The sequence below is a fragment of the Augochlora pura genome, chromosome 3 (assembly GCF_028453695.1).
Source record: "Augochlora pura isolate Apur16 chromosome 3, APUR_v2.2.1, whole genome shotgun sequence".
Lineage (NCBI taxonomy): Eukaryota > Metazoa > Arthropoda > Insecta > Hymenoptera > Halictidae > Augochlora > Augochlora pura.
In genome coordinates this window covers 9,538,306-9,563,133 of record NC_135774.1, presented here as the reverse complement: position 1 = coordinate 9,563,133, position 24,828 = coordinate 9,538,306, and the positions used below count along the sequence as shown (strand labels likewise).

At 47.6% G+C, this 24,828-nt stretch overlaps 1 protein-coding gene across 4 annotated transcripts in view; it reads right to left on the bottom strand.

Annotated features, from left to right (window-relative positions):
- Positions 1 to 24,828, bottom strand: part of Sp1 (transcription factor Sp8) — a 129,345-nt gene that overhangs the window by 33,914 nt on the left and 70,603 nt on the right. Inside the window, exon 1 of one of the 4 annotated variants that reach the window (XM_078197394.1) lies at positions 5,231 to 5,663. The exons of the other annotated variants lie outside the window; for them this stretch is intronic. Within the exon in view, the coding sequence (XP_078053520.1) occupies positions 5,231 to 5,341 (111 nt within the window). The 5' untranslated portion in view covers positions 5,342 to 5,663. Of the gene's footprint in view, positions 1 to 5,230; positions 5,664 to 24,828 lie in introns of those variants that run through there. 4 annotated transcript variants of the gene reach the window in all.

Sequence of the window (24,828 nt, the reverse complement as noted above, 5' to 3'; positions counted from 1 at the left end):
TGGTACGACAACGGGTCGAAGTAGTTAAAATATTGTGGATTAAGAATTTTCAGAACGTTGTCCTTCCACGGAAACAAAAAGGTTCTTCGAAACGTAGCAGCTGAGAAATTGCTCCGTTTGTAGAAAATGCCGCGTGCCAGAGCACCGTGCGAGATCGGCTACGCCGTAGAGGCGAGTAGGAAGGGACGACGCGTTCGGGTCGCATTAGGTCCTAATTTTCCATAATGGCAGAAGATCGAGGCGCCACTGCGGCGAGGCGGCCGTCTAATCGCAGTCCATTCACAGGACGTCCCCCCCCCCCCCCCCCCCCTTCGTCGTCTGTCGCTCGAGAAGAGAAGGCCGTCCTCAAAACCCGAACGCTTCCGTCGCCGCCGCTCGCTCCGTCGATTCGTGAACTTTTTCCCTCCTCCGTACGGAATCGCGGTCAGTTCCATTTCGATTCTATCCGCGTCGTTAACGCGTCTCGCGTGCGTATCGAGGCCCGTGAAAATCGATCCGAGCCGCGAACAAATATTTCGCGGAACGCGCCAGCCCATTGTCGATAAACCGCCCCCGGTGGTGGCCGCGGCTCTCGAGGAGACGATGATGCGTAGATCGCGTGCGATCGGGCCACAAAAGGTGTGATCCGCGCGACCCCACCTCCTCGTGGTCGCAGGATGCCGGCCGTGGCGCGTTGCAGGAACCCCGAAGAGGGATGAAACGGCTCACAATGAAATCGGGGCCACACAACCGGGCGTTAACGTCTTTTCACAGAGCAAACGGCTCGTCGGATCGTGCAAATGAGGGTGCGAACGACGCCGTGTATCCCCCTCCCCCCTCCTCCCCTCGGATCGATCTAGCTGCGTTCCCTTCCAGGGTGCAACGTTTTTAGATTTTTTCGGATAAAAGCGCGGGCCAGTGATTTATCGCCGCGAGCGGCGCAGCCTCGCCACCGTCACGCACCGGGTCCGAGATCGAGGAACAAGAGAGCGAGCGAGCGAGAGAGAGAGAGAGGACGCGAATCGCGGGCTTTGTATCTAATCGCCGACGATGCTTTTACCGACACCGTTTTCACCGATTTTGTCGGCGATGTTAATTAACCGGTACACCGTAATCGCCGACATTCGCTTTACGTTAGCTGCCAATGCCACTGGGTGACTACTATAATACGACCGTAATATTAGCAACTTGGTTTACCTGTGCGTGTGCAAATGTCGTTGCGTAATTTATGGTGCGAATATGAGTATTATACGAGTGTCCTATCTGCTAAATGATATATTTTATGTATCCTATGAAAAGCGGTAGCCAATTCTTCGGACTAATTGGTCGAGAGAGAATGCGCGAGCCATGTCGGAGCAACAAATCGTCTTTATTGTTCATTGTATATGTTTATAAGGTCGTTATTTCGAGTTCAAATATATATTTTGAGTGATCGTATAACATTTTTATACTTCCTATTTTAAACTAAGCATAACGTCGTCGGTGATTTCAACGCGTCGGTTAATTAACCATTTACCCTTTGCTACCCTTTATTGGTTACTCCGAGAGACCGCGAAAAATTCTAATATCGCGTCTATGTATCGAAAAATCTGTTAAAAACGTAATCGTCGTATGAGTCGCAATAAAATGCAACAAATCGTGATAATTCTGTAGCTTGAGAAGACTATTTGACTCTAGAATTAAAACGACTTCGTATGCCAAGGGTTAACATCGTCTGCGAGATTAATGTTAATCGAACGATATCGGTTAAGACATTGCCGGCGAAAAGATCGTTTGATAAAAATCGTAATCTGCGAAGACGATGAAAACGCGAGGAGGGACAATTGATTCCGTCGGTAACGATCGAGCGATATCGACGCCACGAAATGACGGATCGCTGATTGGCATAGACGGGTGGTGGAACGGGGGTGAACAGGGTTGAAAGGGAAATGGGCCCACGGGCCTGACGGGGGCGGATAATGACAGGGCGGCCTCGCGGAGCTAAGATGGTCCGCGTTGGGACCAGCTCGGCCTTTTGCCTCTTATACGACCATGTGGCCATCGGGAGATGCTGATGGACTAATAATTACCAAGGAACCAGCTTCGCATATAGCGGCTGGGACCGTCGAAAATGAAGATTCACCAGACCAGACCGAAGACCAGAGAGAAGAGAGAGAGAGAGGGAGAGAGAGAGAGAGAGGAGCCCCGGTCCCCGCTGCGTATCGTTGTGTAAGCTCCGCCGGTAGGCTGCTCTCGGGGACGAGAAGAGGTGCTTCGAGTTTAATAACCACCGCGCTCGCTATCTGTTTGGTCTATCGCTATCGAGACGGGCCGGAATGAGACGGGACGGAACAGCCATTATGTTAATACGAACGATTCCGAGGCACTTGACGCGTCGACGGCGCGTACGTGATCATAATTTATCGCGTTCTCGCGCGGATACCACGAAATCGGCGGTTCGCGGGAACGATTAAGAACCGATCAACGACGGATCATCGGGCGAGGGCCCCGCGCGAACCCCGCGTTTCTCCGCGAAGCCATTCGATCCGCAACGACGACGAGGTGGAAAAAAAAGCTGCGTAGCGTGTGTCAACCAGTTCCGATGCTCGTTTCATAAATCAAACACTCGCGTCGAGTATGTAATGGAAGAGCGCTGATAACGTGCAAACATTCTTTGAACGATATAGGCCGCGCGCGGCGCGGTCGACGCTGCACGCGATTGTTAGCCCCTCTTAATGGCGGACGGTTCCACGGATCCGGCTCGCGTTGACACGGGCGAACTTCGCGGATTTCCCCCCGCGATCGCGCGCGAGAGATCGATAAGTCCGAGTTATTCTCGGCGCGGAACACCGGTCCCGGGCTCGTCGCTCTAATCACCGGGAAGAATTATAGCGCCGCTTCCCAGCCGCCACGGTCAAATAAATATCCCCTTGGGCTCGTTTTGACCGTTGTCGGCGATTCGTCTCTGCGGGGCCGCGCGCGGTGACCGGGAGGCACGACGGCCGCGCGGAGAACCGTGGAAGCATCTCTCCTCTTTGAGGCTTTTAAGGTCGAGCAGCACGTTTTGCCGTGAAACAAGGCGAGGAGAAACTTGTCTAGGACTGATTTACGGACTCGTTGGCCGGGCCGGGCCGAGCGCGCTCGTGGAGCTCGCGGTTCCGTCTGCAACCGTGGTCCGGAATAGAGAGACGCTGCCGAGCAGATTTATGGGGTGTTCCACGGGGGGAGGAGAGAGAGAGCGGCCGATCCTCTCTCCGTAATTCACGCGGCGCTCGGCTGTTCTGTCGGCGCGTAATCCGCGAACAAGGAACCCACTACATATCCTCTCTCTCCGACTGGCCGCGCGCGCGGAAAGACGTCGAATCGAATGGGATCGGGCCGAGTCGAGGCGGATCGAATCGAATCGGTCACCTCGAACGTCTCTGCCCGCCGTTACGTAAATAGTCCCACGAGGTGGCACGTCGGGCTGAAACATCCGTGACAGAAACGCCAATCCCGGCTGTTATACATAACGTTGTCAAGCAAACAATGCAAATGAGCGTTTAATGGTACGACTCGACGGCACGCGGAGATAACGCGAAAGAGTTATTAGTATAATCACCGCGAATGGTAATAATTACAGGTCGCGGACGAGAAAGCATCGTAACAACGGCAACGATCTATGCCGCACGCTTCGCGACCACGGTACGTACCGGGAACGGGTTCGCGGGACACTTTTTTATGTCGGGCCGAATAGATCCAGAACGTAAGATACATTTGCATCGGGAATTGCGATCTGCGAATTACGATTTTTCTTCAAATCGGCGTGCTCCGCATTCTTCTCATACACATACAAAAGAGACTGTGCGAAAGCGTTTCCGAATAATCGGCTTACTTCTTTTTACAATGTATAAAATCTCGTTTACATGTCTCCAGAATTTCACGATTAGTCGAGGAGAAATATATTTTATGTCTTCGTATGGTAATGTATTGATCAGTGAAATCGAAAAGTGTGGAGTCGTCAGCTGAGATATCGATGGTCCGGCCGATTCGTTTCCGGAAATCGCGGGACCGAGACGGAAAAGAACCCGGGACGCGCGAAGAATTAGCGTAGAAAAGGGGAAACAATTAGCCCGGCGAAGGACCGCCGACAAATTCGCGGGCATGTTCGCTGGAAGTTGAGATTGCAAAATGACGTGCAAACTGAGGGACGCCCTCGTCCGCCCCCTGGCAATACGGTAATCACTATAATTACGTATCGAGCCCTTATATTAATATCCCCCAGCTACGTCTCTCTTTCGCACTTTCGTTTACCCCTCTCGTTCCCGTCGATTCTTCCGTTCGCTCGTTCGCCGCAGTCTCGTGAAAGTCAACGTCCCCTCCTCCTCCTCCTCCTCCCCCTAGGATCTTCGCGCGAGCCGACGGGCTCCTATTTATTATTGCCGCGGACGTCGTTCGCCTAATGAACGCCGCGAAGACGCGGCGCCGCTTCGCGGGGCCTGCGACGTTCCCTCGGTTCTTGAAATAAATTGGACGCGGGCTCGCGCGATCGAGCCTTTGTTCAAATTCAATTGCCGGATCCGATTGGCAATCGTGAAAATCGAATTGCGAACGAGCGCTGATGAATTGGCGGCGCGTTAAGGAGAACGGTTGTCGCGCGAGGCGTCTCGCATTGGCCTCTTTCGCAGCCGGGAGATGAACAATTAACGAAGGGTGGCGCCGATCCGCCCAGGATGTCGTCGCAGAGGGGAGCAGATGTCGCCGATAGATTCCCTCAAATATTGGCGGCGGACCGACGCGCGCGCCGCGTACCCGCTGCGTTCCCCTTAAACTTGTTAGCGGCGGCCAAGGGAGTCGCGTGTACCTGCCCGAAATACGGCAAACCTGTGCGACGTGTTTTGGCAAGGTTCCGGAAAGTAATTGCGACGTAAAAGCTTATACTAAGGTAAATCGAAAAGGAGGAAGAAACGAAGCTGTCGCTTATTAATCGCTTGTCCTATACGAAGACTTTAAACGCAATCCATGCGAACGTTATTTATCTGTTTTGAATAGAAATCAAATACCGCCTTTCTATAATTAATATTTAAATGACACAGTAAACATTACTCTGCAATTATGATAAGTCATATTGTATCATGTAGGAATTAATTTGAGACAAAGAAGCGCTCGTAGCTGCAAAAGAAATCGAAGCCCGAGTGGTCAGAAATGTTGAGAAGACAACCGTTCACTGAAGAACTTTGGCGATGTATCGTCGTTCGGCACTGAAGGATTCAAGTGATTGTCGTTACTTTACCTCTAGGTATTCGGTATCCGTGGAGTGATGCGGTTGCTGGATAGCAGTCGGCGGCATGGTCATGACGTTTTGCGGGTGGGCCGGATGCGAGTACTGGTACGCGCAGTTCATATTGTAACACGTTCAGTCCGATGCGATAACCGTGGCTCCCTTAACGGAGAGGAATTACACACGAGCGCGCGACGCTTCTATATCGTGCACGGGATTAAAGGATCGCCCGCGTTATGAATGGGCATGTCTCGTGGTCCGGCGGGGCCCTCTCTCTCTCTCTCTTTCTCTCTCTCTCTGCACGAGGATGTCAGCACGGTTCAGGATCGAGCGTTGAAAGGAGGCGAGATCGCGGCTCCCGTTATAGATCCTTGGCGTATCGAGAGAATCCGGTGTCGGTGGTCGATCGTGAGGCGGAGGCGCTCCCCGGCATCGGTAGTCCGTTCGAAGGTTGCCTTGGCCCCTCGTATATCCTGGTAATCACAGTAATTTCTGTGGCTGTTGGCCGCAGAAGGCAGAGCCGAGGTGGAGAGCTCTCGGGTCCCCGAGACAAGGAGGTCGGTCGAGGACGCGGATGCGGATGCGGATGCGCGGAATCCACGCGATTCCTCTCGCGTTTTAGGCTCGCCGCGTCGGATGCTGGCTCGCGATGCGTGTCCGCTGCGACGCGGAAGGAGGCTGCAATTAAGCGCAGGGACTGGAGGTGCAGCTCGCGGCGTGCAACAATTATAACTGAGCTTTTTCGTTGCTCACGTAGGAGAGGAGCGCCTCGTCGGAGGCGGATCCTCTTTCTCTCTTTCTCTGTTCGCCGGCTCCTCTCCTACTTCGCCGGCTCTCTGCCGTCTCTCTCTCCCTCTCTCTCGCTCTCGCACTCTCTTTCTCTTTCTCCCTCGACCGTCTCTGCCCTCCCCTGCAGCCGCCGTTAGCATACGTAGGTGTTCGGATACGCGAGTGCGTGCAGGGAGAGACCTTGCCGGGTGGCGGTGGCCAGACACGTCCCGCAGGAACACTCCACAAGTGTGTTTCCATCCTGGAAGGTGTTGCTGGTGGGGCAGAGGCGGCGGCCCGCCCTCGCAACGATCCTCCTCGTACAACCTCGCGATTGTCTAATCCTCGTGGCAACCCTAACGAACCCTCTCCGTCTTCCTTTCCCTCTTTTTCTCTCCCTATCAGCCTCGAGCTCCCTCCATCGCGCCGCCGACCACACTCCCGACCAATTAAAACGCGCCGCGATCACGTGGGCTCGCCGCCGCGGCCGCGGTCGTCGCCACATCATCTTCTTCGTCTTATTCTTCTTCTCTTCTTCTTATGCCATCGCCTTCCTCCTTCTCCTCCTCTTCCTCCTCCTACTCTCTTCTTCTTCTTCTTCTTCTTCTTCTTCGTTGCTACTCTTTCTTCCTCCACTTCCTCTGGTCCTCGACTCTCGCTGCTTCTTTTTTCCCCACTGCCTCCCGCTTTTATCGTTGTTGTCGGCCTTTTTGCCGTTCGGTCTCGGGCCCCCTTCCTCTCGCCGACGACCGATCCTTTATTTTCCCCGTTGCTCGCTCGTTTCCCCCGGTGCCGATACTTGTTCGAGGTCACGCGTGGGAGGCGAACGGGCAGATAACGACGACCAGGTCCGAGGTGTATTAGCGTATCGCGACGCTCCGGCCCGGGGAACAGGTTTGTCGATTTTACGCAGTCAATGGTAATCTCCGAGGGGGTTGGTTGCGCGCGCGTATGCACCTCCGGACCGCGCCTCGGCCGTTTTTCATGCTCGCCGCGAGCGTTAATGGAATTCCCGGTGCGTTCTGCGCCGCGGCGAGTCCCGGAGTCGCGCGGTCCAAAGTAATCGCGGCAATCTCGTTAATGAGGTATCGCGTGCGCAACGGGGTAGGAAGCTGGCCCCGGCGTTAATCGCGTCCTGCCCGCGAGCCACGCCGATTATTCGCCGGCGGGGGACGCCCGATGCCCGATGCCCGTCGCCCGTCGATTAAAATTCAATTATCAAATCGGGCCCCGCGGGTTGTCGTCGCGCGACAATTCTTTACCGGACCCTCCGCGACGCGGCGCGGTTAATTCAATTTCGCCGGGGCTTAGAAAATAGCCGGTTATCGCCTACACAAGTCAAACAACGAGCGCCTCGATGTATCTGCCGGCCGCGGCCGGCCGGTGAGTTATGGCTTCGATTAAAAACCAGGTGAGAAAGTTTCAGAAAAATCGCGAGCACGTACGCGGCAGATTAATGCGATAAAGTACCTTGTAGCGTAACGTAATAGCAGGGTAGTGTGCTGCGGCCGCCGTCTCTACGTAACGCTCGTAAGTTACGTTGCCGCGAGTCGATGCGCGCGAGTTTTTAGCGTTCGATCCGCGGCACCGTGCCGCAGCGATATTGTATAATGATCGTAGCCCGGAGGATCGTGGCCATTATCGTGCCCGCTAATGATATTGCGTAGGTACTCCCTCGGCGTTTATCTTGCCACGAATTGCGAGCGTTACGCGCCGTCAGCTCTCCGGTCTCCCCTCGTCGGCGAACAGCGTCGCGCGGTTCGTTTTCCCGGTTCGCGTCGCCGGAATCCGTCGCTTTCGATAAATTCCACGGGAACGAAGCGATCGCGAGCGCCCATCGGACTGCGACGCTCGCGGACAGACTTTCTATTCGCTTGTCGATCATTCGTCGCGATCGTTTCGCTCGATCGAGCCCGATCGAGCACCGATCGTTCGCGGCGGTTTTCCCTCCTACGAGTCGCATGCCAGTTTCACCCGTGTCTGCGCGGATTACTCGAACTAGTTCCGTGAACGCGACGCAACGCGGAGGATGAATGAACGGCGGAGACGGCGGCGAGGCAGGAACGCTTGGGTGAACGGATGATTGCCGGTGAATGGATTCGTATTCTCCCTCGAACGCATAATGCCGAAGTGCTTCTTCTTGCTCGTTCTTCTCGTTGCGCGTCTCCCTTTTGGCCTGTAACTCGATACAGTGGGAACCCCGTGTGATCTCCATTCACCACCGGCTAGAATGTCGAGCGAAGGAGCCAAAGGATTGGTTCGCTGACACCGAGACTGCCGTGCCGACAAAGTCTCCCGCGTCTCCCAGAGCGGTTCCGAGGGACCCCGGGCTCTTTAAACTTCGCCCCCGCAGTCGATTGTCGGAGCTTTATTTTGCGCCTTCGACCGCCGCGATACACCACCCTTCTGTGCTCCTTTCAGCGGCACAAGACACCACCAGACGACGCCCACTCTACCCGTAACATTATCCCGCACTTCCGCGCTTCGGTTGCCAGCCAAAAACCGAAAGATCGCGAGTCCGAATCCGAGTGTTAAAGTACGGTATAGTTTCTGTAGTGAATTGATTGAGAGGTGCATACTATGCTACTCGGTTATTTCATGAGTAGTTAGTGTATTTTTGTGAAAAATAGGAATTGTCTGTATTCATTGCAAGATGCAGGAGCTGCATAGATATTTATATTTTTCTTTATTAATCAATTGTACCACGATTTCTTTTAGAACTCCGTTGATTAGCCCTTCATGATCCTTGATACTTTCCTTGATGAAACAAGAGGATATTTATTCTTCGTTTACTTTTGTTCCTAGATTTTAAAGGCGGAAGATTCATATTTTCTTTCCATTTAGAATAAATGATTGGCAGTCGTATTTATTAAATTGTATACGAACTTTTTGTCACGTGTCTGACTCGTTAATATAGTGCAAGGGGTTCATTCTAACTGTGCGGACGTATGTTTACAGTGTTATATCTATTGTAACATTATATAGAATATAATTATTATAATAGATATAATAGATTTACTATAAATATACGTCTGCAACGATGAATGGAATAAAATGAGGGTCGAGAAATTTATACAGAATTTCAGACATGTATTTTTGTTTTAACAATGTTTTTCTTATAAGTTTGTTATAAATTATCACTACAGTTATATTTTAGTTATATTTTATCACATAGTCGGTGGTCCCATAAGTTAGTACCAGTTTCTTCAACCCTAAATCTACTAAGCAGTAAAAGTCACTAACTTGTGTCTTTATAATTAGTATTAACGATTATTCAGACTGTGAAATTACATTTATTAATTATTTATTCAGTACATAAATATTCAATATAAAAATCAGAGTAGATGACTTAATGTTATTTTTATAAATTGATATAAAACAATCGCTTTTAGAGGACCATAATTCTAGTATTAACACTAAATCTACTATAGCGATTAAAATAATCGGTTACACATGTTTTATATTCAAATTACGAGTGTTACGAACACTCTTTACAGTCAATTTAGTAATTCAAGCATCCATTATTATAAAAATGTCTAAATAAATTCAGTTTTCCCTCTCACACAATCATATTGGAGACACTCAGATGCGAGAGACGAATTTTAGGGATTTATGTTTAATTCTTTTGATAAGTCGTTTATATTTGCTTTGATAAGACGACTAAATAACATTGCATATTCCAGATGGAGTATAATTCAAGACGATCTTAAGAACGGAGGATTTTAAGAGGATCTTAAAATAGGATCTTAAGAACACGGAGATCATTGAAGTGCTTACAGAAATGCATAAGGAATCTTGGACTCCGATTTGCATAACAAATTGCGTTAGAAATATAAGTAACTCTGGAATTGCTCTGTTAGTATTTTTTGTTTGTTTCGCTTTCCACGTATCGAAAGTAATTGTAGGCGGTACTTGACTTCCATATTATTATTATTACCTAGGGGCCGCTAGATCCTTTTAAATTATATAAATGGAATACACATAATTCGGAACGACATAAACGTTACAGATAACAAGATTTTACAATAGATACAATGAAATTAATTAAAAATTTAAATTAATAGATTGACTTTGATTTCTAGTCTTAGAGTTTGGAAAGGTATTAGGATGTTGCACAAGTAATTTTTACCCTTTTGTACGCCGCGATTACTTTGCAACAATTTAGTAGAATAGGACACGGAGAGTTAATGAAAATAAGAAAACAGCGATCTATATATTGAAGAGTGGTATCGAAAGCGTTATTAATCATCACTGTACTGCGACCGGGTATTTCCGGACCCAGAGCTTGAGGCCTAATTCCACCGTTTGACGATTGACGCCATCTGCCGTATGTTTAAAAGAAAAAATACAAAATTTGTATTCAAATGTTTCTATACTAATATATCCAATTATGGAACTTCGTGTAAAAGTCAAACCGCCGATGCTGCGAAGATTAATCACCTAAAGCACAATTAACCCTTTGCACTCGAAGTCATTTTAGCTTCGAATCTAAAATAAAATGTCTGACTTATACTATTTCCATTCTAAGTAACAAAGTGCACTTTAAGTGTACGAAATTCATTCTTGTGACGCGTACCAACAGTTCCACTACTTAACAATTTCTTAAATCCAAATACCGTTGTTATAAAAATTATCTTGGAACGCGATAGAACAATTTCAACGGTGCCTCAGAGTTACCACTCGATTGTAAAGGGTGAAATAGCTTCTGTCGTAAAGATTGAAGCGCGTATACCAAATTATTAGAACAGAGGACTGCAAACAAAGACACGAAGAAAGAAAAATGATCTCGCCTCTATCAGGGAAATGATGAAAACTAAATAATCGTTAACGAGCACAGTGACGAGGAAAATGGTAGGTGCAAGGGGGTTAAGGACGCGATCGATCCGGGTCGATCCGTAGCGTCGATATCCGGCCAGGTGGCGCCAACGAGCTTTCCCAAACAGAGTAAACGCCGATCGCGTTAGGGGATGATGAATGACGGCCCAAGGAGGGCACGAGGTAGACCCGTAGGAGGCGTATCGACGCGTACCGCGTAGCGCGATGAAAAATTGTACCGGTGGGAGACCCGTGGATATGAAACTGCCAGACGGATGGACGGACGGGACGGATGGACCAACGAAAAGAACGACGGTCGTTCTTTTCGTGCCGCGAGACCGGGCCTCTCCGCGCTCTGTTATTATATCTTTCTCCCTTTTCTCGTTTCTCTTCTCTTTTCTTCGAGTCTTAGAGAAGAGCGAATCGGCGCTGGCCGGTCCCGGCCGCGCGTTACCGACCGGAGAAAGAATAATAGCCTCGCCCTGACGGTGGCCGCGGCCTACAATTAAAACTCTCGCGCATTTCCAAGGGCGGGAAGAAGGAAGGGTTCCCTCCTCGTGGTTTGCTTGCCGGCTAATCGACTCGCTCTCTCTCTCTCTCTCTCCGGTGTGTCCAGCCCGCTCGAGAGATCGCGCCGACGCGACGCCCGCCGCGACGCTGTTCGTCACCCGCCGACGTGACAGATTTACGCGTCACCGGGTTTCCGGCGAGCCGTCGAACCCTCTTTTTCGCGTACCGGAAAGGGAAACATTCGTTTTTGGCCGGAACAGCGAAAAAAATCGGGGCTAGAAGGAGAACGGGGAGGGAGAGGGAGGGAGAGAGAGAGGCCCCCTGCGATGGCGTCATCGGAACGCGAGCAGACCCGATCCGAGTAGTAGAGCAAACGTCGGACGCGGCCGCAATTAACCTGTTCGTGCGCGCGGGAACTTATCTACGTGGATCGGGAATGATCCGTAGCCGTCGCGAGTTTCCTGGTGAAAAATGGAGGTGATCAGTTCCTGTCGGGCTAATAACAGAAATTAGCGGGCGCATCGGAACTAGGTGTATCGTATGCCCCGTCCGGTGAACCAGAAGAGTAAAAGAAAAAGAAAGTGAGAGAAGGTGTACATGGCAACGGTGGCAGTTGCTCCGGCGGTTCGGGTCCGCATTACGGGTTACGCGGGCGGGGTAATCACGATGATTCCGACTTCGAGGTCGGTCATCATCTCGTCACCGCGTCACCCGCGGCCAAAAAACCGTGGCACGCACACGTCCCTTGAACCCCGCGCGCCGTTCCCCGGGCATCAACAAGTTCCGCACCATCGACAACACCGGACAGAGAGCGGACCGGACGGAGAGGATCGGGGTCTCCGCGGAATGCTTTATGGACTTATCAATCATTTGGTAGCCCGTGCAGAGAACCGTGCGGTGCCCGAGCGTTTCTTGCCGATTCCGTAGCCTGTTATTAAGCTGGACCGAGCGATTCCGGGGTCAGACGAAATCCAGAGCTCCATTCACATGGATTTACGCTGCTCGTTTCGCGTGGGACGACGCTTCTTTACTTCGCTCGCGGGGATACGTCTATCGGACGCGAGCTAGCGCAGCCGGTTACTGTGGGATCGCCGATAGCCGTGACTTTAGTTTCGGCGTGATTCACTTTACGCTTATCGAATAACACGTATTATAACATATATATTTTTTATGAAAAAAGTAACGGAATCATAGACTGAAATCACACAGATGTCATAGACACTATCACTGCTGCGTTTTTGGTTTCTTTCTGGATATAATTAACTTTACAGTTATCGAATAAGACATGTTGATTTTTCATTATTGATACATGAAAGAAATATGAAGATTTAATACGGAGCATTCAAAGCAGCTGTTTTATGTTAGTTTATGCAACAGTAGGTCATTTATTATTTACCGTAAATAATACATATATTCAATAAATAACTCACAAATGCACCTTTGCAATCTGAGTAATCGTAAATTAATCAGTCAATTAATCAAGTGACTCGACATGTTGATGGCTTCCATAAATCTGGCGGTAATTATGCCCGAGAACAAAGCAACGACACAGTAATTGGCAACCTCACAACAAACCCCAGTTCTCCATGATTTTCTTCCACATTTGAAGGAACGTCCGCTCGATATTCGTATACAGTAAGAAGTCGTTGGTTTGTTAACCCTTGACCTCAAATATCTTGTCATACTCGTTATAAAGATTTATAACAGAAATTATTACATACGGATATTACTCGTGCCTTCTATATCGAAATCGATTTGTAATAAAAATATTAAATATTTCAGATAGCAATTTATGATAGAAGAAGAAGCGTTAATTATTATACAGTGAAAGAAATCGCAGTGCAAGGAGTAACATTAAACCTACAGTGTAGTAACAGTGACTGGTCTGTATTGCCTCATAAAAATGAGAAAATCGAATCCATTCCGATTTCTTTTTCATTCTTCAAGATTACTTTTGTGGTCTGTTATGTCTTTTTAAGATCTTAAACGGACAAGCCAGTCGTTTTACTTCTTTATATACTATTGATTTTTATGTAAAAATTGTATGTACCTCGTTTGCTTCAAGTCTCGCTTTTTAACTGGAGACTCAATAACTAGCATTACCACTTTTACAGATAATTACTGTCAAGTAAATCACCTAACTCAGAGTCATTGTAACTTCTCCAGTAGCTGTGTAAACTATCCTTGTTTACGAATACATAAATAATAATGTAATTTATTCCAGCATTTCTGGTAGAACAGTCTTTAAGTTTATATAATTGTAAAATAAAAAAACCGGGTTTTTTATTGTTCCAGGATAAAAACAACGCTTCAGAATTAATTATTCGAAACAGTTGTCCTTTATTTATATTGTATAGTTTATTGTATTTATAGTTTATGATCGAAATATTTCTTTTGAAAAAGTCGTTTTAACCTCTGCAATTTTAAAACAAAGCACGTACAACTAGCCAATTTGTCCAACGTAGTAGGTTTAGAGTTAAAGTATTCTTATTATGAAGTCACTTCGACAGGAAATAATTGGATGAATATCTTAATTCAAGCATACGTTGTGATAGGAGTGGCAAGGAGTCTACCTAGATTCAGTCTTCTTATTCTTCCAAGATAAATCAGATTACACACTTTTAGTGCTCGATAAGATTAACGTTAAAGAAAATGGGAGCAATAAACGTCAGTAACTAACGGGACTAACATGCGCATTATATTTGATATGCAATGAACAATTTATTAGGATAACTGTTCATAAAATACATACGAACGCGAGCATGACTGTTTAATAGAATGGTCACAACTGTGCACAGTGGTATGAATAATTATCGACTCGAAATAATTTTTACATTTCCAGAAATAAAGTATATTTGTACATTCCTGTGTTTTTATTAAGTTTTGTTTTTAATATAGGGTTATATACGTTTAATTTTCATTGATTGTTAAACGACACATTAAACGTATATACACCTATATTAAAAACAAAACTTAACCCTTTGCACTCGAATGGTGACTCTGAGGCACCATTAAAATTGTTACAGTCCAAAATCATTTTTATATTATGAAAAATTATTAAAAGTATAACCGTTGTTGCGTGAGTTACAAGATTCAATTTCATATGCGTGAAAAAACATTTTGTCATATAAAATGGAAATGTAACATGCCAGAAAAGTTATCTTAGAATTGCAGTAAAAATGGCTTCGAGTGCAAAGGGTTAATAAAAACACATAAATGTACAAATATACTTCATTTTTGTCTTCGTTGAAATGCCAGCAAAAACATACAAATTACTTCGAGTTCGTAATTATTCCCAGCACCGTATATAGAACCACGGCGGAGAACAGGTGCAAAAACGCATCCCAGAGCCTCGCGAGCCCCGTTCCGTCTAACGAGGCCCTGATTTCCGTGCGCGCCGACGGTGCATCCGTCACCGTGCGACTGCAACGTAATAACTTACCACGCCGAAAATTGTATCGCACATGTTCGCCGCGTCGTCGGATCGAACGGTACGCGCGGCGAAGAGAACGTAGAGACGGCAGAGCGGTGATTTTTGCGCGGTGTCGAAAGGTGGGTACCAAAATGGCGGCGGGACTATATAGCCCCGGCTCTGCGGAGAGAAGGAAGGTGGGCCAAGGTGCGAGGCAAAAGGTGATATATGCCCGGTCGCAGCCTCGTGGTAGGAGAACAAGCGCGGCGAGTGGGGCACGTAAAGTGATACGTGGGTGTAAAGTAAAATGGTGGCTAGCCAGCGGGTATGCAATGCGTATTCGATGGAAAGCGATATAGACGGCGCGCCGGTGCACGTGCGCATCGGGCCCGAGCTTTGCATAAATTTCTCGTTCGGGACGGAGAAAAAGGTGCTCGCGAGCGCGCGGAACCGCGTCGGCACGGCCACGTCGAAAGGATCCATCGCCGGCGGACGCGGAGTCGTCGGCGGACGGGCAACGGTCTGTCGCGAGGTTCGGCCGCCGCGTCGCATCGAGAGGAATTGATGCCCGTTTTTGTGGGTGGACTCGGGCCGGAACGCCGTCTCTACGTGTTCCCGCGTATGAATGTACTCGCATTTTGAGCGGGCGTGTAGGGGGGAGGGAGAGAGAGAGAGAGAGAGGGGGGGGGAGGGGGGGAGAGGGGGGGGGGGGGCAGGAACGGCCGCGACGGGGCCCCCGAACCCGGTAATTAAATAGCTGAACCCTGCAATTAGGGCCACTAAATCGTGGCGGACCCCGGACCTGGCCAGCGAAGGGCCCGCCAGACACAAAAAACAACGTCGAAACGTTGGTTAAGCCGGCGCGAGGGAATCCTCGCACACGGATGTACCGACCGGGAGATCTAAGACGCGGACGCGCGGTCGTCGCGGGGGTGGCTCGGCAATATGTGGGAACCTAATCGAGAAAGAAACGTTGCTCTGCCTAGATGCGCTCTACGAGAATCTACCCTGGCAGGCCGGCTCGTTCGCACGCCCCCTCGGCCGATTCTCCTCCGAGACGAAAGCCTTTTTTTTCGAGGAGGAGGTGGAGGAGGAGGAGGAGCGCACCACTCGACGGCAACCACACGTCGCGCCCGTTCGCCTTCGCTCGCGTTCGCGTCCGTTGCGTCGATGATTGGAGTTACTCGGAGGATTTGCCACGAATTTCCTGGTTCCGGCGGTCGGCCCCCTCTGTTACGTGGAGAGGCAGGAACGGAGATAACGGTAACAAACCGTCTTCCTTCCTGTTACAGAACGAGAACGGCGTTTCAGCCCGGCGCGGCGCACGGGCTTACCCGACGGAATGCATCGCGATATCCATGTATGCAAAACCGAGCGTGCACACGCACTGACCGGTCTCGCGGCGTTAGATGGATGACCGAGCATCACGCTCCCCGTCGTATTAAAATATCAGAGAGTCACCCCCGCCCGTGCGCGAGTAGCTCCGAGGCTAGCCCGGGGTTCTCCGGCCGCTTCATTGCCATTAAATCAACCACCCACAGGCCCTCCCTGCGGGTTATCTTCCAAGCCTATCTGTGTACCGGCCGAGATACCGCAAAGTCTCCCTTCGCTTTCTCCGAGAGACTCTTTGCATTTCCACTAAATCTACCGAGGCGTTCCCCATATCCATTCTTCGCCTACGAAAAAAAAAAGACACGTGTTCCCCGCGACGTCGAACTCGAAATCGCCGACGAGCACTTGGTCGGTCGAACATTCGATCGAAGGGACACCCTGTAGATCAAGCAGGTGCACAGGGAGATCTCTTTTTCGAGAGAAAGAGCGAGGGAGATTGGCCGACGGTGGCGGCCCCGAGACTCCGGCACTCGGCATGCCGAAGGAGCAAGCAGACAATTTAATTTTCTAATTATCGTGACGGTCGACCGATCGGGAGAGAAGGTACGGGCATCGTTATCTCGACGCAGCATCTACGTACGTATATACGCGTACGTGTACGCTGGCCTCTCTACGCGCATATAAAAGCTAATGGATCCCCATGATCCGTCCCGGCTCTCGAGACTCAATCTCGACTAATATCCGAGAGCTGGCCCCGGCGCATGGGGTTCGGTCCACACGCACGCTCGCCTCACGCTCACCGTCGCGGCCCGTCGAGATGGTGGATGCCTGCGTACTGCACTGCGGTAAATTAATTGATTACTCCGCGTAGCCACGTACAACCGTTCTTGCCAAGGAGGAGCACGGTCGCTGGGAGTGCCAAGAATTCGGAGGAGGCTGCGGAAGGAACGTCGTGAGCGCTGTACGTGGGGTCGCGTACCAAGAGGAAGTAGACGCGACTTTAAATCGGTAAATCTGTGAGGTCAACCTTTACCGTCGACACTCGCGCGTAAGAATCGCGCGAACGCACGTGCGCGCCAGTCATTGTAGTCGTCTCAAGTTATCCGAAGTCATGACTTTCGTCTCAGTATCGAATTATTATTAGTGTCTCGTATTATAGCGAAATGTAATTAACCCCTTGGTGTACGATATCTTTCCAGACTCGTTATAAAAATTTGATATAAGGTTTAATAAATATGGGTGTTACTTAAGTGTGTTAAATTGAAATAAAATTGTATCCTTTTGTTAGTAATATTTAAACATTGAAGTAAAGGTTGTCGAACATATGTATAAATTATCTTTGTCGCGAAGGAATTTATTAATCACATAACCTGACCAACGTAACTGTCAAAGAAATCGTAAGAAAAAGACTTAAATTTGTTTTATTAAAAGATAATAGAAATTTAATGTGTCTTAGTCGATAAATATACCATAGCCGCAGAGTAATCGGACCCACTACCCTAATTCTTTGTGATTTTTTTCCACGTTTAAAGGGACGTTCGCTCGATATCCGAAGAACTGTCTCAAGTCTATTTGCGAAGTTTAATAACTACGCAAATACACGCGTTCAAAAAGTAAAACTTGTTTCAGATAGCAGCATGTGTATACCTTGCTCAAAAGTTCGCATAATCAACAATTCGTGCAACTTCCTGAAAGCATACAAAAATCGATAGCAAGTGAAACATATATCACTAATAGCTCAGTCTTCTTCGGACATAATTAACTTCATATTTGTCAAATAATTGATATTAAATTTTGTTAACAAATATAATCTTTTTAACATCCGAAAAAAAGTAAAGGCAATAAAAGAATAAAATAAAATACTCATATTAAAAGATAAACGAAATAGAAAGGACTAAAAACATTTAACATGTCCTATTCAATAAATATAAAGTCAATCACGATTGGAAATAAACCAAGGGCACAGTAATTAGCCACGCAACAGTAACCGGCACCAACGCCCTATCTGAAGTTAAGTGAAAACGTCAGGCATGGCATACGGCGTGCAAAGTTGAATTTTTAAAAGTCGTAGTGAATTACAGTAAGGATCTACAGAATCACTAAAGCGATTAGCAGTAGTGCATAATTGATGTATACTATTATTACTGCCATGTGTAGAGAGTGCGGTGAAATCCCTCGGTTGGTTCCCAATTCTTAATACATTAACGATACTGCATTTTAACTAAAACTTTCCTACACGACGGGTGATTTTAATGATATAAAATTCAAATACAAAAATGATTAAGAAATCTACATTAAAACTTGTTGTACGAAACGGAGCCGAAAATCATTGCACAGAATCGAGAATTCGGCAATAAACGAGGTAATCAATCACGATCCGTTCGACGTCTATCCCACGACACGAATTTCCATCACTGCGTGCCCATATTCCATACATTTTACATTGTCTAAAGTTTTCAAGCAGCGACCAACATTGTGCACAGCACACGCTGCAATAGTCAACGTAAGAGTTCTCCGAGCAACGACCAGCACCGGTAAAAGCGTAAAACCTTGTAGAAAGTTCTTGTGCCGTAGCCACGCGTCTATCGAGTTACTAGAAAACGTACGTATTACTAGGAAACGTACTAGGAAACGTACTAGAAAAGTGTACCAGTAAAAGCGTAAAACTCTGATTCCAAAGCAAAACTTTATCGCGCTCGAATCGCGTTGTCGAGTCCTCTCGGATCGTCTTTCGAGAAGCTCGCGATCGGTCGCGGCTGATGAATCGATTGAATCGATCGAGTGGAGGGTCTCGATATGTGGAAGAGAGTCTCCGTATCGAAGAGTCACCGAGACGAAATGAACAGGCGACCTCCCGCCGGGCGAGCGCACGCTGCGAAAGATCGCCTCCCGGCCGAACACACCTTCGCGGCATTGTTATACCCCGGGTGGCTTCGATCTTTACAAATAGGCTGCTAATGCAACAGGATGTACGATCATGTAGGCGCTAAGTGGAAAGCGAGAAGTAAACTCGGCGATCACCGATAGGTCCTCCGCTGGGAGGGAGCTATCGATAATATCTGAATCGCATTAGCGGCGCGAACGCGAGCGTCGAAGCAGGTGTCTTTCGGCTCGAACGGGATGCCGATCCTTCGAATTCGGTGCTGGTTTCTGTGGAATGAGAGAGGCACCGAAAGAGAGAGAAAGAAAGAGAGAGAGAGAGAGCGGGCAGGCGCACCTGGACGGCTAAGTGATATCCCGTGGCAGGAATCGGCGGGAATCGGCGGGACGCGAGACCCGGGACGGGGACCGTGCGATTACCGCGGAGTGTGGAGTATGCAGCCGTTTCAAGTGGCATGGTAAGTCGTTGCGACCGCAATCACGGGCTCTAAGTAGCGAAGGGAAACACGACGAAGCTCCGCGAGGGCTCTTACGGTAGTTGCCCGTACGTGTTGGCTCGCGTTCGACCGGGCTCGCCAGCGCCAGCGGTTAGGCCGCGGTTACCGCGTGGTTATCAAGTTAACCTTTTACCTCGAAGCCGCGCGCGGGCCCCGATGGGTCTTGCGGCCGGCGCGGCGCGGCGAGAGGAACGCTCGGGCCCGCCGCGACGGAAGGAGAAAGAACGACCAAGGTGTGAAACCGCTCCAAAGCAAAGAGGCGAGAAATTGTGCGCGATTATCCTCCGTGAACGCGAACGTGGCGGTCGGGCCGTGGCCAGGCCTTCGATAACGATTCGACCAAAGTCTCTCTCGTTTTCATCCCTCCCCGTCTCCCTCGCGTACGCGTAACCACGTGCACGTAATGGAAGCCAATAACGGGCAACAGGTACCGGCGCGGTGAGGCGGCTGAAAAAAGCGCGAGCCCAGAGGAGAGGAATGCCCCCCCCCCCCCCCCCCCTCTCTCTCTCTCTCTCTCTCTCGGACATACTTTATTCATTACCCGGTTTGCGCCTGTTAACGGCGGCTACGGATTATTATAGTATTTAGCGGAATAACGGGTGTCCCCGAGTCGTTATTACAACGCGCCGCGCGCGGCAATTATCGAGCGGAAAGGGAAACTTGGAGCTACGAGAGCGCGCGCGTAGGCGCGCGGACCAATCGTTATCCGGTGGCCTTCGCGCCCGAGACGTTTTCGGCCGCTCCAATTTCGTCGTTGACCGCTTCATCGGGCCGATCCCGGCGGGCCGGCGTTTCACGCGGAAACGAGCGAGCCGAAAAAAAGGGGGCCGAAGAAAATTGCGAGGCGAGCTGCTCGGCTCGCGTTAAACCGGGGCCCGGGGAACGGTATCGGGGCCGATAGGCGAGAGCCAGGCGCACACGTTTCGCGGAGACGAGGAGTTATGGCCGCATTCGTCTCCATTATCCGGTGAATCATTGAGGGAACGACCTAACCCCGCCGTTCGAGCTTTAACAGCGCCAATTCTTGTACGTCGATATCCTCTCGCCGCGCCGGTCGAACGGCCGCGAACACCGTGAACTGCGAACACCGTGAACGCGCGCCGTCTTTGGCTCGACGGAGGCGGCGTCCGCGACTCTCCGCTCTACACACACACAGAGAGCCCGGGCCGCATTATTGTTTGCATAAACGCGATCCGTAAATCTCCCCTCGTTCGCCGATTTGCAATTCCCCGTTCGCATGGCCGACGCTTACGTGAATGCGCGTACGACACACGCGCGCCGCACATATTTTACAACGATTTCCAGGAAACCACCTGCCGTCGGCCCGGATTATCGCCGCACGAAACTCGTTTCTCTCTTTTCCCGCGTTTCCCTCTTACCGGCACTGCTCTCCCTCTTCGGGATTCGCGGGACCTTTGGCTGCTAAAGCGCCGCCCGCGATCTCCGTGCGACGATAACGACTCGATTGCACAGTTTTCGCCGGGAATAATGGATGGAATTATTATAGGCACTGATGTGTCACTGCTGATATCTTTGTTTTTAAGATGCTTCGGTAATACGTTCGCTCGTCAGATTTCCGAGACGACGACTCTACTTATATGGACCAATGCAGGGTCTTGACACGTTAATGACGGGAGACGAGAATTCTAGTTTTATTATAAGCATTTTAATATATATTTATCACTGTCTTTCTTACAGTCAAATATATGACTTTTGAATACTTAGATAAAATATGTAGAATAAGATAAATTCAAATATGTAAAATAAAATATAAGAATAAAGAAATAATATAAATTAAAATATGTAAAATGTATAAAAGTATATAAATATGTAAAAATACTTATCATTGTTTGATTATTAAGGAATATTATTTTAAGGAATTCTAATATCATCAAAATCACTCGTTGTATACGAAAGTTTTAGTTATAATACCTCGTCGTTAATGTATTAAGAATTAGAAATCAGCCAAGGAATTTCATCGCACACTCTACATGTGGCAGTAATAATAGTATACATCATTTATGCACTACTGCTAATCGCTTTAGTGATTCCGTAGATCTTTAGTGTAATTCACTACGACTTTTAAACATTCACCTTTACGCACCGTATGCCATGCCTGACGTTTTCACTTAACTTCAGTTAGGGTGATGGTCGGGTAACTGTTGGGTGGTCAGTTACTGTGCCCTTGGTTTATTTTCAATCGTAATTTACTTTATATTCATTAAATAAGACATGTTAAATATTTTATTCGTTTCTAGTTTGCTTTTTAATATGAGTATTTACTTTTATTCTTTTATCTTGTTTATTCTTTTTATTTGCTAATATGAAATTTAATATGACTTATTCGATACAAAGATAACTCTTTGTACTCGAAGTCATTGTAACTGTAAATTTGAAATAATTTTCCTGACTCATACTGTGCATCAACGCGCGCTAAACAGAGCAGACTGATGTTTGTAAACAGTCGCGATACGATCCGAAATGTATGTGTCGCCCAAGTATGTGTTCGCGACTCAGCTCGCGATATTTATGTTTGGCCCAAGTATCTGTTCGCGAGTCTGACTCGCGATATGTTTATGTTTGGCCCAAGTAACTGTTCGCGAGTCTGACTCGCGATATTCATGTTTGGGCAAAAATCTTCATCGCGAGTCTGACTCGCTAAAGTACGGGAAGGGGTTAATAATCTTTTAAATCTAAATTTTTCTGGCATGAAAGTTATCTTAGAACATGATAGAATAATTGTACTGGTGCCTCAGAATTACCACTCGAGTGCAAAGGGTTAATTATGTACGACGAAGGCTTAGCTATTAATTAATATATGCCTCACTTGCTATCGATTTTTCTTTGCTTTGAGGAAGTTGCATGAATTGTTGCTTATGCGAGCTTTTAAGCAAGGTATACATATACTATAGTTTCAAACAGGTTCTACTTTTTAAGTGTGTGTATTTGCGTAGTTATTAAAGTTCGAAAACAAACTTCAGCCAGTTCTTCGAATATGGAGCGTACGTTCCTTTAAACGTGGAAAAAGAATCATAGAGAATTATGGTAGTGGGGTCGATTATCTGCGGTGCTAGTGTATTTATTGACTAAGACATATTAAATTTGTATTATTCTTTAATAAAGCAAATTTAATCCCTAGTACTACGATTTCTTTCATAGCTACATTGGTTAACACTTGTTTGTTACTAATAAATTGCGACTCAATATTTAAATATTGCTAAAAGAAGAATAGATTCTCATTTCAATTTAACTTACTTGAAATAACTATACTTCAGTAACTAATACTTGAGTACACTAATACTTCAGTAACATCCACACTTATTGGACTATGTTCCAAACTTTCATAAAAAGTCTGACTCAATATTACAGTGCACGGTGTTAATTCGTCTTCCTCGATGATTATCAAATTAATTACGCCCTAAAACAAACCAAGAGCACATTATATAATCAACCCATAATAACCACCTCCATTAGCCAACCTGCATTCGCAACCTACATAACCTGCATTCGCTGTATCATTTCTGTTTATCTCTTTTTCCTTCGCGCTCTGTCCGATTCTAATTGTATTCTCGGATCGCCTAACAAAAGCTTCGTCCCGTTAAACGAATAAATATTATTACCATTCTTATTATAATTACGGTATGATACCCACATAATTATGACGTTTGCGGTTCGTAACTGTGAACCCATGTGGGACGCGACTCCGCGCGGTTCGGCTTCGCTCCGCTCGACGCGGCGCAGCGGAACGCGGCTCTTCGAAAGGGCACAGAAGGAAGCAGGAGATCTCTCGCTCACCTCGATCCCGCGCAATGCGAGAGACCCCGTTCGACGAACTCCGTAATAACGCTCATAATTCTTTGCACCCCCCTGCCCCCCTTTTCGCCCGTCCCGCCGACCAAGCCTCGATTCTTTCGGTCTTTCGACCCGACTCGACTCGCCGCGCGAAACACTTTATCGATTTAACATCACGCTACATTCCGCGATGAATTATCGGCCGCGTATCGAATGCTTTATTTGTCATCCGGATAATAACCGGGTGGGGGTACGGTAACGCGATCCAAGATCCAGCTACATGTGTACCTCCCGCGCACCGACGAATGGGCCAGAATCACCGCGGCCCATTTAGCGATGCGCATACGAATAAGCGCGATTTAAATTCATTTGCACTCCGCCGCGAGATTTATCGGCCCGCGGGCCCGTTTCTTACCGTCGCGACGCGGCATCTCCGCTCGAAATCCGCCGGGTTCTTGGGCGCTCTGAATAAAGGTAGGATCGATAGAACAACTTATAAGCGTGATTGTTGGAATATGGAGATTAGAAATAAGTGCTAATCGCGACATCTGTCGTTAATGGATTGGTATGTACTGTTATGGCGAGATATGTGCAGTGGTTGTATTGTCTGTATACAGGGTATTCTAAAATTATGTTATTTTTGGGAAATGATGGGTTCCTGAAGTTATTTGAAGTAACCTTTTCCTTAGCGATAATGTTATCCGCGGCTTTGTTTGATAGTTATTAAGGAAAAACAGTGACCAATCAGAGGCGAGTTCGAATGGTGCAAGGCGTCTGGTCCAATGAACGAAACGGAGTTTCGATTGTTTACGCGTTGGATGCACGCCTTGCGCTAGAAGACCTCGTCTCTCATTGGTCAATATTTATATGATTATACGGATTTTTAACTTAAATAAAAATTGTTTGCAATTGTTGCAAAAAGTAAGAGTCATTAAAGAATCTTTTTTTTCTATTAGTGATATTAAATGATTTTAGTTTTTCTACTAGTTTAGATAATTTCTATTCAAGTTTCTCAAATAAAAATTAAATAAAAAGTTCATTCTTCTTCTAATAATTTTCTTTGATTGAAAATAGTACAATATTTCCAATTTCTAAATTGAAACTACTCATTTCTGCCATAAATGCATTGTATCAGCGATCTATTTATTATAACAGCGACTATTTTGATTACTAAATACTACATAAAACTTTAAATATGTTTCGTGGAACTATATTTTACGAAATGTTGACCATAATATTTCAAAATATTTTATACACATTTTTATCCTTCCAATATTGAAAAATCATTTCTTCACTTCGCCATTTATTTGAGCACTTTCTATACTGCTCTCTATAGTACCCTCCGTGCTCGCAGCGATTAAATCTTACACGTTTCTCATTACGTACAAACAAAAACTGGTCGCAATCATGGTCACCGCGGGACGGTCTTTTTGTAACTATGTTTCAGTATGCGTGTCGCGCGTCCTGCCGAAAAAAGAGACGGGTCGAATAAGCCGAAAGCCGGAGGACCGATCGGCCGCGTCATTTTGTATCATTTTCCACACGCGGCCCGCTGATAAATCATCGGCTTCGATGGGTTTCGCGTGGCCCATGTATTGTCCAGG